We start from the raw sequence: 18,832 nt of genomic DNA on the forward strand, positions 1-18,832 counted from the left end.
TCTGCAAAATATGTTTTTTTTAATGCAAATATTTTGTCTGTACTGTTGTTGTTGGTGAGTTCAGTTTGTCATATGAACATTATTCCTGAGTCTCTGTGACATATTAGGAGGATTTTAAAGCACCTTTAAATCAAATGTAGAATCACAAGTAACACTGATATAACCGCTATTGTCCTCACCTCTGTCTTCAGTCGACGTTCTGTCCTCGCTGTACATCCTCTCCAGCTTCTTGCGCTGCTTGTCTCCGTCCCTCGGCGACGCGTCCAGGTCCAGCGAGCGCTGGCTCTGACACGGCGCTCGAATGCAGGCCACGCAGTCGGCGGTGTAGTCGTCCTTGGACGCCGCTCGCCTCAGCCCCCAGTCTCGGACGTTGCCGCCGTTTCCTCCCGAGCTCTGCAGCGGCTGCGACGCGGACGCCGGTCCGCCGTGTTGCTGGGCTGCTGCGTGGTGGTGGTGGTGGTGGTTGCTGCGATGGTGCCCGCTGCTGCGGTGGTGGCCGCCGCGGGGGGCCGAGGCGGACGGTTGGCTGGTGCAGGATGGGTCGTTGTCAGGGTTGGAGGCCTGGGAGGGATTCTGGTCCCCGGAGGTCTTTATCACCTCCAGCTCCAGGCTCTCCTCGCTGCCTCGGCTCCCCAGCGTCATCCCTCCTTCCCCGCTGATTGTGTAAACCCTGGCGGGCTTCGCGGCCGCGCTCCCCTCCTGGCTCCTTGAGCGCGACGGCTCGTCCGCGGAGAGGCTTCGCTCCACGGAGAGTCGCCGTTTGGAGGCGCCCGCCGGCGCCGGAGGCTGCAGGCTGCAGCTGACCAGAGGCTGAGACCGAGACAGGGCGGGGCCTCGGGGGGTGGACCGGACAGGCTGGTCGGGTTTCGCTACAGGCAAGCGGAGGCTCTGGGGAGGCAGGTTGTTGTTGTGCAAACGCTGGCTAACGTCTGGAGAGTCGCAGTCTTGGCCGGCGAAGGCGTCGGACAATAAATGATCTGGTGGCGGGAGAAAGGAAGAGAAGGTCAACGTCGACCGAAAGATAAATCTCAAAGTGAACGGTAACGGTTGAAAAAAAAAGTGCGGGAAAATTAAAAAGAAACGGCACTTTTCCTGTGACGACACTCTCTGATCAATCGATTAATTAAACCCTAGTTTGGGGAGGTGTGAATGTGCAACCGAACACTAAAGCACCTCAACAAACAAAGGTCTCTGCTCGCTTCAAGTGAACCAAATGCAGGAAACGGACGACAACGCAGGGCATTGTGGGTAAACCCAACCAACACACGCATGCGTGTAGAACAATAGCCGGCGTAAACGTCTGACGCCCATCGATGCAGCTCAATGTTTTTGCTCTCGTTTGGCGGAAACAGAATTCCTTTTCAGGTTTTCTTCTTCGTTGTTTGGCCTCGTCTTCTTCTTCATCAGTAATTCTTGATGCGGCGCCGCCTCAGGCGAGGAGGGGGAATGCGTTATTATCAAAAGGTTTGGTTTGGTTTCGCTAAAGAATCGCACCGAGTCTAGCGGAGACTATCAGGTGTGAAGGCGACCTCACAGAACGCAGAAGATTAGAACATCAGTCAGTCGATAAACGTGTGTGTGCGTGCGTGTGTGTGTGTGTGTGTGTGTGTGTGTGTGTGTGTGTGTGTGTTACCTGCTCCGTTGCGGTTCTCCGTGTTAGCGTTGGACAAATATTCTCCGAAGGCTCTGGCTGCTCTGTGGAGACAAACCCAGCGAAAGCGGCAGTTAAATCCTCAGACTCTCACACAGAAGTGACTCACACACACACACTCACACACACACACACACACATACAGAGTCATTTTTAGACTTTTCATCGGTGACTCCTCTTCATATCTGACTCCTACTACACGTCTATCAGTCCGACGTCGTAGCGCGATAAGAACAACCCTTTTTTTTTTCCTCACTTCACAGTCTGTCGCCGAGAGGTAACGCTGCCGTAACGTTCTCCTGCAGAGACTGAAGGGTTTCGGTCAAACACAGATGATAAGAGTCTCACAGGAGACGGAGACGTTGTCGTATTTTCAAATCCAGCAGATAAACGCCGCGACACGTCGTCCGCGGGAACAGCGAGAAGGCGAGAGACGGCACGTACTTTGGCAGGAACAGCGAGGAACTGGCAGAGTGTCAGGAACATGTATGTAGCAGAATGTGTCGGCGATGTCCGCTCTTAATTCTCTACTCTTACTAGTTTAGTTTAGTAAAGTGGTGCCAGGTTTTTCTGGGATGAAATACAAGGTTTCATTTACAGCATCGATGAGAACAAAGTTAGAGAAAAGTGCAAGTCTGCAGCCTGACTGTAGTAGGAAGGAAGGTCAGGAGGTAGGTCAGTTGGTTTGGAGGTAGGTACATTGGTAAATTGGTTGGTAGTTTCGGAGGTTGGTTGGTAAGGGAATTAACCATTGTTTTGGAAGTAGGTACATTGGTAGGTTGCTTGGGAAGTCAGTTGGTAGTTTGGGAAGTAGGTGGGTTGGGTGGTCGGTGGTTGGTTGGTTGGTTGGTTGGTTGGTTGGTTGGTTGGTTATGGAATTGACTGTTGGTTTGGAGGTAGGTACATTGGTAAATTGGTTGGTAGTTTCGGAGGTTGGTTGGTTAGGGAATTGACCATTGTTTTGGAAGTAGGTACATTGGTAGGTTGATAGGTTGCTTGGGAAGTCAGTTGGTAGATTGGGAAGTAGGTGGGTTGGGTGGTCGGTGGTTGGTTGGTTGGTTGGTTGGTTGGTTGGTTGGTTGGTTGGTTATGGAATTGACTGTTGGTTTGGAGGTAGGTACATTGGTAAATTGGTTGGTAGTTTCGGAGGTTGGTTGGTTAGGGAATTGACCATTGTTTTGGAAGTAGGTACATTGGTAGGTTGATAGGTTGCTTGGGAAGTCAGTTGGTAGTTTGGGAAGTAGGTGGGTTGGGTGGTCGGTGGTTGGTTGGTTGGTTGGTTGGTTGGTTATGGAATTGACTGTTGGTTTGGAGGTAGGTACATTGGTAAATTGGTTGGTAGTTTCGGAGGTTGGTTGGTTAGGGAATTGACCATTGTTTTGGAAGTAGGTACATTGGTAGGTTGATAGGTTGCTTGGGAAGTCAGTTGGTAGATTGGGAAGTAGGTGGGTTGGGTGGTCGATGGTTGGTTAGTTGGTGGTTGGTTGGTTGGTTGGTTGGTTGGTTGGTTGGTTGGTTGGTTGGTTGGTTAGGGAATTGACTGTTGGTTTGGAGGGAGGTACATTGGTAAATTGGTTGGTAGTTTCGGAGGTTGGTTGGTTAGGGAATTTACCATTGTTTTGGAAGTAGGTACATTGGTAGGTTGATGGGTAGTTTGGGAAGTCAGTTGGTAGTTTGGGAATTAGGTTGGGTTGGGTGGTTGGTAGGTAGGAAGGTCAGAAGGTCGGGAGGTAGTTTAGTCTGAAGGTTGGTAACTGGCTTCAGGGGTTGGTTGGTTGGTTGGTTGGTTGGTTGGTTGGTTGGTTGGTTGGTTGGTTGGTTGGGAGGGAAAAGGTTGGTAAGTAGTTGGAGGTGGGTACGTCGATAGGTTGATAGGTTGTTGGGAAGTCAGGCTGGAGTTTGAGAAGTTGGTACACTCTTGAGAAATAAGGGTTCCAAAATGGTCCTTCTACAAGGGCTGAGGCTCTAGCTGGAACCATTTGCTTCTGAAATACCCTTTCGCGGGTTCTTGGTGGAACCCGTCCAAAAGGGCTCCTGGTGGATCATTTATCAAAAAGGTTCTACCTGGAGCCAAAAAGGGTTCCACTATGTGGACAAGCCGAAGAACCTCATATGGATCTACTTAGCACTTTTATTTCTTAGAGTGTAGGTACTTTCAGGGGGAGATGGGTTGGGAGGTCGGTAAATATGAGGGGTTTTTTTTGCAATAAACATGTTTTTTCATGTCTGCAAAAGAAATCTACTTACATAAACTACTACTATATTTGACATATATACTGTCTGTACATATACCCTCATTAAACTGTTACATTTGATCAGACTGAAGGCAACTGACAAAGATAAAATTATAATAATTGACGTCAGGTATCGATCGGACATCAGCTGCACTGACTTTGACTAAATGGAATTGGTTATTGGAATATATATATATATATATGTGTGTGTGTGTGTGTGTGTGTGTGTGTGTGTGTGTGTATGAGTGGACAATATCTAAAGAAACACATTTGTATTCCTGAAACATCCACACACTGACGATATACAAGTTCAAAGATGGAGGTCACAGCAGTGACTTCAGTGTAAACACACAGCGACTCATCCTTAGAAGAACATGTACATGTGCAGCAGCATGAAGAGAAAGAAATAGGCCACACACACACACACACACACACACACACACACACACACATATACATACATACATACACGCACACACAATATGCTTTCTACATGCACACATGCTGAACTCCCAGAGGAGCTGCAGTGAAATGGAATTGCTGTGTTGTTGCTGACGTTTGTATGACACACTAATTAAATATGAGGCGGCACGTGCAGCAGGAGGAGGAGGAAGAGGAGGAAGAAGAGGAGGAAGAAGAGGAGGAGGAGGAGAAAAGAGAGGGCACTGCAATCATCACTGATGTCTATACTTGACTTTGTCAACTGCTTCCAATAAAAAATCCCAGAGATTTAAAGTATAGGAAACGCCCCAGAATACGTTATCAACATTTTTTAAACCATTAAAATAACGTTTAAATTTGAAATCACCACCTTGTGATTGACAAAAAGTTATACTATATATATATATAGTATATAGACAATAGTCCATCTCTGACAACAGACTGTTTCTGCTGCTGCTTATTTATTTCTTTACCTGCATGTTTTCAGCCATGTGAAGAAAAACGCCGCGACAAGAAGAGCGAGACGCGTCTGTGAGACCGAAAATAGAACGTAAAGACGGAGCGTAAAGCATGAAGACGGGGGGGGGGGGGGGGGGTGAGGAGGAAGAGGAAGAGGAGGAGGAGGAAGAGGAGGAGGAATAATAAGGCGAGTTACGACTAATAAAATAAGTGTAGGAGGACAGAGAGGACACAGATGATCCGGAAACCTGACGTTATTAGACTTTTATGTGCTGGTCAAATGCAAGAGTTTCTCCTCCTCATCATCATCCTGATGGGTGATGATGATGATGATGATGATGATGATGAGGATGTGAAGGAGACATGACTTTATATAAAGTACCAGTATTACAAGTAAAAGTTCAAACCTCAATAACCATAAAAACTGGTTTGAATTTAAAATAAACAGAGACAAAGACATAGAGATGCTAACGAGGACTAAAGCTGCTGCTCTCCATGTTCATCCATGTTCCTCCAGGTTCTTCCAGGTTCATCCATGTTCCTCCATGTTCCTCCAGGTTCCTCCAGGTTCCTCCAGGTTCCTCCAGGTTCCTCCATGTTCATCCATGTTCCTCCATGTTCCTCCAGGTTCCTCCATGTTCCTCCAGGTTCCTCCATGTTCCTCCAGGTTCCTCCATGTTCATCCATGTTCCTCCATGTTCCTCCAGGTTCCTCCATGTTCCCCCAGGTTCCTCCATGTTCCTCCATGTTCCTCCAGGTTCCTTCATGTTCCTCCATGTTCCTCCAGGTTCATCCATGTTCCTCCAGATTCCTCCATGTTCCTCCATGTTCCTCCATGTTCCTCCATGTTCCTCCATGAGGTGACGGCCATCTAAGTGTCCACCTGCTCGTCCGTCTCTGTCCTCATCATTACTGCTCACAGAGGCGATTCTAGAGTCTGTAGGGGCCCTAAGCAAAAATTCCCAGGGGGCCCTTCCTTCCAACCAGTGTTCATCACTATTATGTTATAAATAATCTGACACCAACGAAAAATGTACGAGTTCAAAATATATATATATATATATATATTTTTTTTTTTTTCAAAATGAATGAAATAACATGGAAAAACCTTGTAATTAAAAAAGTATGTGAAAATATAAATGAAAATAACTTGTAAATAGCTTTTTAAAAAAACTATACGAACTTAGTAAAAAAATACATTACACTGTTAAGAACCCACATTATAAAACAACATAAATATCGGCTCGGGGGCCCAAAGCAGTTGCCTGATTTGCTTGTTCACGAGCTGCGCCCCTGACCGCTCGTGTAGATTCTTGACATGAATGTATTATTATTGTTAGAGGACGTCAGCGAACGCGTGAACACGTGACGCAGCCATGAAAATTTAATCCACGCCTTCATAATTCATGCGTTAGGTCGAGACGCTTTGTGCAGCCGCGGCGGTTTCTGCGCTCGCGCGTGACGTCTCCACCGTGTCTCGGCGACTGATAAAAGCCCGACGACTTCATTAGGAGACACTTTGCTCGGCGTCGCCGTAATTACTCGCGTTTCCCCGTGAGGACGAGAGAGAGAGAGAGAGAGAGAGAGAGAGAGAGAGAGAGAGAGCGTTCATTACCGGGAACAAGAGAGAAGAAAAAAAAGGAGACGGAGACACGAGGTCGTAGATCTTTAGGGGTCAAAGGTCGAGAGAGACGGTGACGACAAATTCAATTTCTGAACATTGTTGAGTGTGAATGTTTTCCATTTAAGCAGATTAGAGCAGAGCGGTGATGAAAGATGTGACAGTAACACGACAGGAGGTCACGGAGTGGGCGGGGCTTCGCGGACACGGACAGTTCCCGATCACTGAAGGTCAACTGAGGTCGTTTTTCACGATGACAGTGACGGACAGGGGGAATCAATATTTACTATCTTGGAGGGGGGTTTTTTTCCAGTAAAAAAAAGCAGGTTCTTGCTTTTTCTTTTTTTTTTGTTGGTTTATTGCAGGGGGTCTCAAACTCAAATGACCCGGGGGCCAATGCACATCTATCGTGGTCAAGAGGGGGCCCCGGCCAAGAGAACAAAAACAACTGTTCACAATATTGCATCATGATACCACAAGTATACTTAATAATTCTTTTTATGATGCAAAATGTATGTATTAATATCATAAACAGACATTTATTTTAAAATACAGAAATAACAGTGTAGACAACTGTAATTAAAATTTGGACCAGGAGCCGTTTCGGGGGCCACTGCCATTCGTGGCTCTGGCCCTAACAAGTGTATTTATATATGTAATTGAATGTTGTATATGATACATTCAATAATGGAATAATTATAACCAAATGTCTTATTATTACTGTTATAAAAACATTGCTAGCAAACATATATTATGGCAGCTGTGCCTCAGCTACACACTGTGTTTAATAGACGGTGAGGTCGTGGGACATGTTTTCATTATAACATGATATTGAGTGGGGGGCCGCATGTAATCGATTGGGGGGCCCCATGTGGCCCCCGGGCCACCAGTTTGACACCCCTGGTTTATTGTAACCAAATGGATGTTTTTGTCTGGCAATATCTACAGGCAAAGGTTTTTTGGGGAAAATTGGAACATTCCAGCTACTTGACTAAAGGCTCTCAACATCTATGCTAGCTATATACAGCTGTATGTCAAAGTTAAAGGCGCCATATGTAAGAATGTGGCCAAAAACTGTTACTACATTCAAATTCAAAATACCGAGGTAAACCTTTTAGGTTTCGTTTTCTGACGTAACTGGCAACCCGTGGTTGCTCGGCAGCTGAGACTCTACTGACTGCAGTGATTGGTGGACGGCGGTAGGTGGCGCCACATGACGCCAAAACATGATTTCAAAACATAAACATGATTTGCATGATTTTTTTTAATGCAAATATCTTGGCTGTACTGTTGGGTTAGGGTTAGGAGGATTTTATGGCCAGTTGCTTTAGATTTATTACATAATGCACCTTTTAAACATACCTTTTCTGGCTGAAAACCCTCCCAACACCAAACCCCATAGAGAAAATCAGTGATTTCCAGTGATGGTCCAGTGATGGTCCACTGCTGCCTCGTGTGGTCACTTTGTGTCACTGACGTAAATCTAAACAAAGGATTTTAAAAGCCAAAATAAGACATTTGAACTTAGTGATTTAGAGGCACCAGTGGATCAACAACTCCTGTGGTTTTCTCTATGGGGTTTGGTGCAGGGAGAGTGAGCGGTGAAAAAAAGGCGACTCAAGATGGCCGCCCCCAGTGAGGCTCAGACATTATTCTAAAAAATCTTTTTTCTAAGGCGACAAAAGCACGGCAATTATAATTTTTTTATAGCGTTTATACACAAATACAAACTACTACAAAGTACTTGTGGGCGGTAAATTCAAACGCCTGCCAACAAACCCTCGTAAAAACGTTGCATCTCTAATGTCTTGGCGACGGTTCTTCAGTCATCGCCGTGGTTACCGCGCTGTCCTGCGGCGCGCGGTAACCTCGTCTCAACTCGTCTGTACGTTGTTACATATCGCTTCATTTTCATACGGTGGATTAATGCGATGACGCCGCTGAGTTTACAGGAGCTTAACGCACATATTTGTGTTTGTGTATTCTGTCCGTACTTGTCGACCTTTGCTGTAATTTGATTTTCCCGCAGTCTGATCTAATCCGACTTAATCTAATCCAATCTGAAGCGCCGCTCGCTTGAAGTGTAAACCGGAGTTTTTGTTAATGACGTCTCGTTTCTAAAAAAATTCCGCCGTCACGCTTCATAATTACAGATGATAAATCTCATATTTGTGTTTCACAGTCTGCCGTGTGTGTGTGTGTGTGTGTGTGTGTGTGTGTGTGTGTGAGCTCCTCCGCACTGACTCTGGCAGACGAGAGGACGCAGATGTTTTATGGCCGACAGTCGGAGTGGACCGTGACCGGAGCCAATCTGAGCGGCGAGGATGACGATGGCGGGGGGGGGGGTCACTGCTGAGGCCATGAAATCCTATTTTCCATCAAAGTGGAAACTATTAAGGCCTGGAAAAAAAACTGTTTCCCTCAGAGGTGACTGTGAAATATTTAAGGGGACGTCGGCTCTGAAGTCTTTTATCGAGAGGCTCGTCAAAGCAGATGGTTTCGGCTCTTTCGTGTGCGCGGTCACGAACGAGCGCGGTTTCGCCGCGTTCGCGCCTCGGGCGCTTTACAGTCGGGAAAATCAGTTCATTCTGCACATGAACTGATGAATGATTTAAAGTTCAGGAACTCAAGTCTGGTACCTGCAAGGGTTAGGGTGCCAAAGACCGGAACTGGACTAAAAAAACACGTACAATACTGAACCAAAGCGAACCGTACCACGCAAGATGATCCGTTTTGCGCAGGAGCTGGAACGATTGTAGTTCAGGAACTCGATCGTACGCTTGCGGTTCAGTACGGTACAGTTTGGAACTGTAAAGTCCTGGATCAAGCTTGCAAAATAATAATAATAATAATAATAATATCTTGGTTTATTTGGTTGTGGACTGTTCCCGATGGACGTGTAGCGCGATGTCGAGAGGCAACGCAATCTTCGTCGGGAAGTCTGATACTCCAAGGGAAAGGTGCCAAAGACTGGAACTGGACTAGTTGTTTTGGTACTTAAAAAAAAACACACGTACAATACTGAACCAAAGCGAACCGTACCACGCAAGATGGTCCTTTTTGCACAGGAGCTGGAACGATTAAAGTTCAGGATCTCGATCGTACGCATGCGGTTCAGTACGGTACAGTTTGGAACTGTAAAGTCCTGGATCAGGCTTGCAAAATAATAATAATAATAATAATATCTTGGTTGTGGACTGTTCCCGATGGACGTGTAGCGCGATGTCGAGAGGCAACGCAATCTTCGCCGGGAAGTCTGGCACTCCAAGGGAAAGGTGCCAAAGAATGGAACTGGACTAGTTGTTTTGGTACTTAAAAAAAAACACACGTACAATACTGAACCAAAGCGAACCGTACCACGCAAGATGGTCCTTTTTGCACAGGAGCTGGAACGATTAAAGTTGAGGAACTCGATCGTACGCATGCGGTTCAGTACGGTACAGTTTGGAACTGTAAAGTCCTGGATCAGGCTTGCAAAATAATAATAATAATAATAATATCTTGGTTTATTTGGTTGTGGACTGTTCCCGATGGACGTGTAGCGCGATGTCGAGAGGCAACGCAATCTTCGTCGGGAAGTCTGGTACCCCAAGGGAAAGGTGCCAAAGACTGGAACTGGTCTAGTTGTTTTGTCACGTACAATACTGGACTAAACCGAACCATACCACGCAGTGAAAACACGGCTTTTCATACCATCAGCTACTTTTATACGATTCTTTAAAAACAGTCGGGAAAATAATACCTTTATAGTGTTTTTTTTTTACATACATTAGAGTATGGTAGTCTGGTACCCCAAGGGAAGGGTGCCAAAGAATGGAAGTGGTCTAGTTGTTTTGGTACTTGTCCCAAAAAAATAAAAACACGGAATGGTAAAGTCCTTGATCAAGCTTGCAAAATAATAACAGTATCTTCATTTGGCATATTTGGTTGCGGACTGTTCCCGATAGACGTGTAGCGTGATGTCGTACCGGTGTGACGACAACAACAAACGATGACATGGAAGGCAACGCAATCGCCCAATCAGTTTGGTAGTCTGGTACCCCAAGGGAAGGGTGCCAAAAAATGGAACTGGTCTAGTTGTTTTGGTACTAGTCCCAAAGCCAACGCAAAAAAAACAAAAACACAGAAAGGTAAAGTCCTGGATCAAGTTTGCGAAATAATAACAATATCTTCATTTGGTATATTTGGTTGCGGACTGTTCCCGATGGACGTGTAGCGTGATGTCGTACCGGTGCGACGACAACAACAAACGATGACATGGAAGGCAACGCAATCGCCCCAATCTTGTCTGGTAGTCTGGTACCCCAAGGGAAGGGTGCCAAAGAATGGAACTGGTCTAGTTGTTTTGGTACTAGTCCCAAAGCCAACGCAAAAAAAACAAAAACACCGAACGGTAAAGTCCTGGATCAGGCTTGGTATATTTGGTTACAGACTGTTCCCGATGAGCGTGTGATGTCGTACCAGTGCAACGGCAACAAACGATGACATGGAAGGCAACGCAATCGCTCAAATTGATCTGGTAGTCTGGTACCCCAAGGGAAAGGGTGTCAAAAAATGGAACTGGTCTCGTTGCTTTGGTCCTTTTCCACGTACCATACCCGTCCACTCGGTGAAAATACAACTTATCACGATACGTTTATATGATCCGTTAAAAACTGATTAAAGTTCAGGAACTCAATCGTGTGCATGTCCGATAGTCTGGTACCCCAAGGGAAGGGTGCCAAAAAATGGAACTTTTATCATAGGAACATATTTCAGCTCGGAGAATCTTTTAATTAGAACCAAAGTTAGATCCAGAACGTTCTGTCATCCTGGTCCTGATCTTTGGAACATCCTCCCTGAAGACCTGAGTGCTATTCTAACCTTTCGTGTCCCTTTAACAGGTTTCGAATGTTCTGTTTTTTCGGCACCTATTATTCTAACCGTGTTCTCGTTTGCTGACAACGCCTCATTTATTATTTACGGAGACCATGTAAGAAACACAAAAGTGTGATTTTTCTTTGCTCGGCTCAGTCCTCGGGGTCTGATCGCGCATTAGCATAACAATGCCCAGTCACTTTCAAATCAGAACACTTTTCAGACAGCGATTCAGCTTCGTCTCGGCCTCATTTTTCTTCACGTTCACAGAGAAACTCTGCCCTCGTCCTGTGAGCAGCCAGCGAAAATCATCATGCAACACAATGGAAACGGAGGCCGTTCTGACAATGACAATGAAAATAATCAGTGGTGTTTTTCACTTCATGTAAATTCAGGACACACAGGAGGACGAGAGTGAGTCTGAATCATCGATGATTCTGAGCCCATTTCCAACGTTTAAACACCAAATCACATCAACAGCGACGACGTGACTCCAACAGCGACTCGATGAACACCAGCGTCTGTTCTCAGCCGAGAACAAGGCATGATTAATCGATCGACGAGTGGCTTCATGCCTCGATCAGTCATATAAACTCGCTGGAGAAGTTGTGAAAAAGCGAGGTTTGCCGCAAACATTCATGGCTAACGGCTACGCTAGCAGCAGGAAGGTTAATGTGAATGAGAGATAAGTCGTAACGTTATGAGAAAGAATTTGTAATGTTATGAGAATTAAGTCGTAACGTTATGAGAATTAAGTCGTAACGTTATGAGAAAGAATTTGTAACATTATGAGAAAGAAGTCGTAACGTTATGAGAATTAAGTCGTAACGTTATTAGAATTAAGTCGTAACGTTATTAGAATGAAGTTGTAACGTTATGAGAATTAAGTCGTAACGTTATGAGAATTAAGTCGTAACGTTATGAGAATTAAGTCGTAACGTTATTAGAATGAAGTTGTAACGTTATGAGAATTAAGTCGTAACGTTATGAGAATTAAGTCGTAACATTATGAGAAAGAAGTCGTAACGTTATGAGAATTAAGTCGTAACGTTATTAGAATTAAGTCGTAACGTTATTAGAATGAAGTTGTAACGTTATGAGAAATAAGTCGTCACGTTATGAGAATTAAGTTGTAACGTTAGGAGAATTAAGTCGTAACATTATGAGAATTAAGTAGTAACGTTATGAGAAATAAGTCGTCACGTTATGAGAATTAAGTTGTAACGTTAGGAGAATTAAGTCGTAACGTTATGAGAATTAAGTTGTAACGTTAGGAGAATTAAGTCGTAACGTTATGAGAATTAAGTCGTAACGTCATGAGAATTAAGTTGTAACGTTAGGAGAATTAAGTCGTAACGTTATGAGAATTAAGTCGTAACGTTATGAGAATTAAGTCGTAACGTCATGAGAATTAAGTCGTAACGTCATGAGAATTAAGTTGTAACGTTATGAGAATTAAGTCGTAACGTCATGAGAATTAAGTCGTAACGTTATGAGAATTAAGTCGTAACGTCATGAGAATTAAGTTGTAACGTTAGGAGAATTAAGTCGTAACGTTATGAGAATTAAGTCGTAACGTTATGAGAATTAAGTCGTAACGTTATGAGAATTAAGTCGTAACGTCATGAGAATTAAGTTGTAACGTTAGGAGAATTAAGTCGTAACGTTATGAGAATTAAGTTGTAACGTTAGGAGAATTAAGTCGTAACGTCATGAGAATTAAGTTGTAACGTTAGGAGAATTAAGTCGTAACGTTATGAGAATTAAGTCGTAACGTTATGAGAATTAAGTCGTCACGTTATGAGAATTAAGTTGTAACGTTATGAGAATTAAGTCGTAAGGTTATGAGAGAGAATTAAGTCGTAACGTTATGAGAGAGAATTAAGTCGTAACGTTATGAGAAATAAGTCGTCACGTCATGAGAATTAAGTTGTAACGTTAGGAGAATTAAGTTGTAATGTTATGAGAATTAAGTCGTAATGTCATGAGAATTATGAGAAAGAATTCGTAACGTTATGAGAATTAAGTTGAAATGTTATGAGAATTAAGTCATAACGTTATGAGAATTAAGTTGTAATGTCATGAGAATTATGAGAATTCAGTCGTAACGTAAAGGAGAGGAGGATTGAGAGGAGGAGTCATCGCTCACAGACGTCCATTAAAGCCGCCGTCAGCTGCAGCTTCGGCTCATCATCACTGATAAGAGCTGGAACCAGAACCCTTAGACTGAGGTCTGAGCCCAGTGATTTATGAGGATTAAAGCTGAGGTGTGAAAACACAGGAGAGGGAAAATAAACAAATCAACAGCAGAGAGAGAGAGACAGAGAGACAGAGAGAGAGAGAGAGAGAGAGAGAGAGAGAGAGAGAGAGAGACAGAGAGACAGAGAGACAGAGAGACAAATGGAGTTGGCAAACGAGAGCATGAGTGAGTGTAGGTGTTGAGTGTGTAAGTGAGATGGAAAAGGTCATACGATGCCTGAGCGTGAAGCATATGTGCTTTTTGTTTCAGAGTCTGGTGTTTCAGCAGGAGAAGAGTGGGAGTGAGAGAAAACACATGAAACCCAGAGGAGAAGATGAAGAAGAAGATGAAGATGATGAAGAAGATGATGAAGAAGGAGGAGAAGAAGAAGAAAAAGGTTTCCTCCATGTTTCAGGGTCCGTGAAGTGAACATTAGTCATCCTGGAGCCTGTGGACCAGCAGCTCACTGATGTGACAACCATGACTCATGACACCTTTTAATGATGTGACACACACACACACTCCATCACACACACACACACACACACACACACACACACACACACACACACAGTCGACAGCACCAGGGTCTAATTGCATTAGTCCAAATCCAATTTTTTGCGATTTCCACGGTGCGTGACCTCAGCGCAGAGACGTTTTACTTACGTGTGTTTGTGTATAAATGAAATAATAATAATAACACAAACTCTGCCTTCACTGAAGTGCACATACGTGGTGTGAACAGTGTGAACGGTGTGTGTAGTGTGAACAGATCTAGCGTCGGATGCTTTTCTTTTACAAGACATTTACATTTGTTCAGAAAGTCCTCGATCGACACGAAACACCTTCAAATATTCACGTTCAAACAAGAAGAAAATACTCATTTTCTCCTTAAGGAGCTTTAAATTGACCCTTGAACGCCTCAAATCCTCAAACCGTGGAGCTTTATCTTCTAGGAAAATCAATGTAATGATCTCAAATCACAACAAAAAGACAAACTTTTCCTCGCATCGTGTAATAAAGTTATAATTCTGAGACAGAACGACAATAAAAGAGCGGATAAGAAACATTTTTAAATCCCAACTTCCACAAACGTCCTTAATAAACGACACAGAATATGGATTTAATGCCACTTTACTAGATTATGATTTTAAATGCAATATGACAAAAGTCCATAATTACGTAAAGATTTTAAGATCTTGTTTGTAATATATTCAATAAATACATAAATATTGACTGAAAAAAACACTTTGAGCTTCTACACAATGACGTTTATGTCAAATCTGTGACAAAATTCTCAGTTTCAACAAATATTTGTCGTTTTATTTCACAAAAAAATGAATCACAATAACTATAGATATTGATAACGCACAAGATAAACGACTGTGGAAAAGATTTTAAAGTTATTTTAAAGGTTGAAATCACGAGTTATGATGAGTTTCAGCAGATTTTCATCTCAAATATTTTTAATTATAATGAATTTTAAAAAAAACTATATATATTATATTTTAATGGGAGAAAAAGTGTTCATGTGTAGTTTTATATGAGGAAGAATAAAAGAAAGAATCCTCAGTGAAACTTTCTAAATAATCCGTTTCATTTCATCATCAGATCTGAATGTGACCCAGATCCACCCAGATCCACGGAGAACTCGGGAGAACCCGGAGTCTCGCACGCGCACTCACCGAACTTTTGCGGCCACGGACGAAATGGCGTCACTCCTCAGGTTCTTCCTTTTGGACACGGCGGTTCCCATGCTGGCGTGGAAACGACCGCACGACGGGAAACGCGGCTCATTCCGCAGACCGAGGAGCGCGTGACGAGAAACAAGAGCCGGGGGAAAATCATCACCACCACGCGGCGTGGAAAAAATAAATAAAAAACAAGAAAAATAATAAACATCCACAAAGTCACGGCCGTGATGACGTCATGGCGATCAATCGCTTTGATTGATCCTGATCAATCGCACGTGTTTGGAGGAGGATGAGACTCAGAGTCAGAGTCAGAGTCAGAGTGATGCTGATGCTGCTGCTGATGCTGCTGATGCTGATGCTGATGCTGATGCTGCTGCTTCTCTCCTCCTCCTCTTCCTCTGCATCTCCTCCTCATCCAGCTGAAGCTTCAGGAAGGAAACACTGACCATATAAGGACAAGGTGGACAGGTGCAGCGCGGGAAACCGCTGGAGACTCAAAGTGTTTCTTTCTATTGTTTTTCCCGCTAAGATGAGACGCTGTTTTACCGAGACGAAAGGAAGGGAATAATACGAGGACAATACTGAAGACATTATTATTATTGTTATTATTAATAATAATAACAATAATAATCATAAAGTTATGAGCATAAAGTCACAATCATTCAATAATAAAGTTGTAACCTTGTAAGTAAAAGTGACAACTTTACGAGAATGAAGTCGTAACGTTGTGAGAATAAAGTCGTAAAATTATGTCGTAACGTTATGAGAATTATGTCGTAAAGGTATGTCGTAACGTTATGAGAATAAAGTCCTAACGTTATGAGAATAAAGTCGTAAAGTTATGTCGTAACGTTATGAGAATAAAGTCCTAACGTTATGAGAATAAAGTCGTAAAGTTATGTCGTAACGTTATGAGAATAAAGTCGTAACGTTATGAGAATAGAGTCGTAAAGTTATGTCGTAACGTTATGAGAATTAAGTTGTAAAGTTATGTCGTAACGTTATGAGAATTAAGTCGTACATTATGAGAATTTAGTCGTAAAGTTATGTCTTAACGTTATGAGAATTAAGTCGTAACATTATGTCCTAATCGAATGGGAATTATGAGAATAAAGTCGTAACGTTATGAGAATTAAGTCGTAAGAACCTGAGAAAATTTTTTTCTGTTCTTTTCTTTTCCTTTGTCTACGTCAAACAAACTGTCTCTGTTTGCAGAGGATACTCAACTTGTAACATTTGACTTTCATGTCCACTCGTGTCCATGATGTGTCCATGATGTGTCCATGATGTGTCCACTCGTGTCCATGATGTGTCCATGATGTGTCCACTCGTGTCCATGATGTGTCCATGATGTGTCCATGATGTGTCCATGATGTGTCCATGATGTGTCCATGATGTGTCCACTCGTGTCCACTCATGTCCATGATGTGTCCATGATGTGTCCACTCGTGTCCATGATGTGTCCATGATGTGTCCATGATGTGTCCACTCATGTCCATGATGTGTCCATGATGTGTCCATGATGTGTCCATGATGTGTCCACTCGTGTCCATGATGTGTCCATGATGTGTCCATGATGTGTCCATGATGTGTCCATGATGTGTCCATGATGTGTCCATGATGTGTCCATGATGTGTCCACTTGTGTCCATGATGTGTCCATGATGTGTCCATGATGTGTCCACTCATGTCCATGATGTGTCCATGATGTGTCCATGATGTGTCCATGATGTGTCCACTCATGTCCATGATGTGTCCACTCATGTCCATGATGTGTCCATGATGTGTCCATGATGTGTCCACTCATGTCCATGATGTGTCCACTCATGTCCATGATGTGTCCATGATGTGTCCATGATGTGTCCATGATGTGTCCACTCGTGTCCATGATGTGTCCATGATGTGTCCATGATGTGTCCACTCGTGTCCATGATGTGTCCATGATGTGTCCATGATGTGTCCATGATGTGTCCATGATGTGTCCACTTGTGTCCATGATGTGTCCATGATGTGTCCATGATGTGTCCACTCATGTCCATGATGTGTCCATGATGTGTCCATGATGTGTCCACTCATGTCCATGATGTGTCCATGATGTGTCCATGATGTGTCCATGATGTGTCCACTCGTGTCCATGATGTGTCCATGATGTGTCCACTCGTGTCCATGATGTGTCCATGATGTGTCCATGATGTGTCCATGATGTGTCCATGATGTGTCCATGATGTGTCCACTCGTGTCCATGATGTGTCCATGATGTGTCCACTCGTGTCCACTTGTGTCCATGATGTGTCCATGATGTGTCCATGATGTGTCCATGATGTGTCCATGATGTGTCCACTCATGTCCATGATGTGTCCATGATGTGTCCACTCATGTCCATGATGTGTCCATGATGTGTCCATGATGTGTCCATGATGTGTCCATGATGTGTCCACTCATGTCCATGATGTGTCCATGATGTGTCCACTCATGTCCATGATGTGTCCACTCATGTCCATGATGTGTCCATGATGTGTCCATGATGTGTCCACTCGTGTCCATGATGTGTCCATGATGTGTCCACTCATGTCCATGATGTGTCCATGATGTGTCCACTCATGTCCATGATGTGTCCATGATGTGTCCACTCATGTCCATGATGTGTCCATGATGTGTCCACTCATGTCCATGATGTGTCCACTCATGTCCATGATGTGTCCATGATGTGTCCACTCATGTCCATGATGTGTCCATGATGTGTCCACTCATGTCCATGATGTGTCCACTCATGTCCACTCATGTCCATGATGTGTCCACTGACCTGAGAATCATGTCAGATATATTTTAGTCTTCAGGGGAAACAAAATCAATAAAGACGTCAATTCCAGGGAAAAGCTTCAGTGACTCTGAGACACAAAATTACTGAAGTACTATATATACATATATATGTATACGTATATGTACATATATATATATACTTCTACAAATGTAATTCACTTTGTCTAAAGGGACATTTCTGCCGGTTTTTTTCAAGCACAATATTGTGTGTGGACAGTTTGGACAGAAGAAGACATGTTTTATTCATCAATGATGTGACTAACACACACACACACACACACACACACACACACACTCACACACACACACACTCACACACACACACACTCACACACACACACACACACACATAAATTAGAGCAGAAACACTCTAAGCTGAGCGCAGACTGTGTGTCTGACCCTGTGATGGACTTGGTCACCTGTCCGTCAAAATGGACGCATGAACCTGGCGTCACCATCACTTCCCTCCTTCATCTACATGTTTGCTGGCGGGTAGCTCCGCCTCCCTCTTTAGCTCCGCCTCCCTCTTCAGCTCCTCCTCCTCCTCCTCCTCCTCCTGCAGCACGTGAGGTCAGTCAGGCAGAGGTGAGCGGAGCACGTTAACAAAGTGACTGGATGAATTTTTAAGAAGCCATCTGTGTTTTTATAGTTCTTTCTCTGCTTCACACACACACACACACACACACACACACACACACACACACACACACACACACACACACACACACACACACTGCAGGAGCATCATGCAGAGGAAACATCAGCAGAGACACAGTTGTGTCTCTAAAGTGAAACATGTGATTAATGTGATTCTCTT

General features: G+C 43.7%; 2 protein-coding genes across 2 annotated transcripts in view; one reads left to right on the forward strand and one right to left on the reverse strand.

Annotated features, from left to right (window-relative positions):
- nsmfb (NMDA receptor synaptonuclear signaling and neuronal migration factor b) overlaps positions 1-15,270 on the reverse strand; it is a gene marked incomplete at its 3' end in the record, with an annotated part of 43,057 nt that extends 27,787 nt beyond the window's left edge. Inside the window, exons 1-3 of the mRNA XM_083905324.1 lie at positions 15,188-15,270; positions 1,634-1,695; positions 180-977 (exon numbers count right to left, since the gene is read on the reverse strand). Of these exons, the coding sequence (XP_083761450.1) occupies positions 180-977; positions 1,634-1,695; positions 15,188-15,258 (931 nt within the window). The 5' untranslated portion in view covers positions 15,259-15,270. The remainder of the gene's footprint in view (positions 1-179; positions 978-1,633; positions 1,696-15,187) is intronic.
- Positions 1-18,618, forward strand: part of LOC310940166 (dual specificity testis-specific protein kinase 1) — a gene marked incomplete at both ends in the record, with an annotated part of 72,081 nt that extends 53,463 nt beyond the window's left edge. Inside the window, one exon of the mRNA XM_083905097.1 lies at positions 18,530-18,618. Coding sequence (XP_083761223.1) covers positions 18,530-18,618 — 89 coding nt within the window. The remainder of the gene's footprint in view (positions 1-18,529) is intronic.
- Positions 18,619-18,832: the final 214 nt, after the last annotated feature.

The sequence above is a fragment of the Microchirus variegatus genome (assembly GCF_963457635.1).
Source record: "Microchirus variegatus genome assembly, chromosome: 18".
Classification (NCBI taxonomy): Eukaryota; Metazoa; Chordata; class Actinopteri; order Pleuronectiformes; family Soleidae; genus Microchirus; species Microchirus variegatus.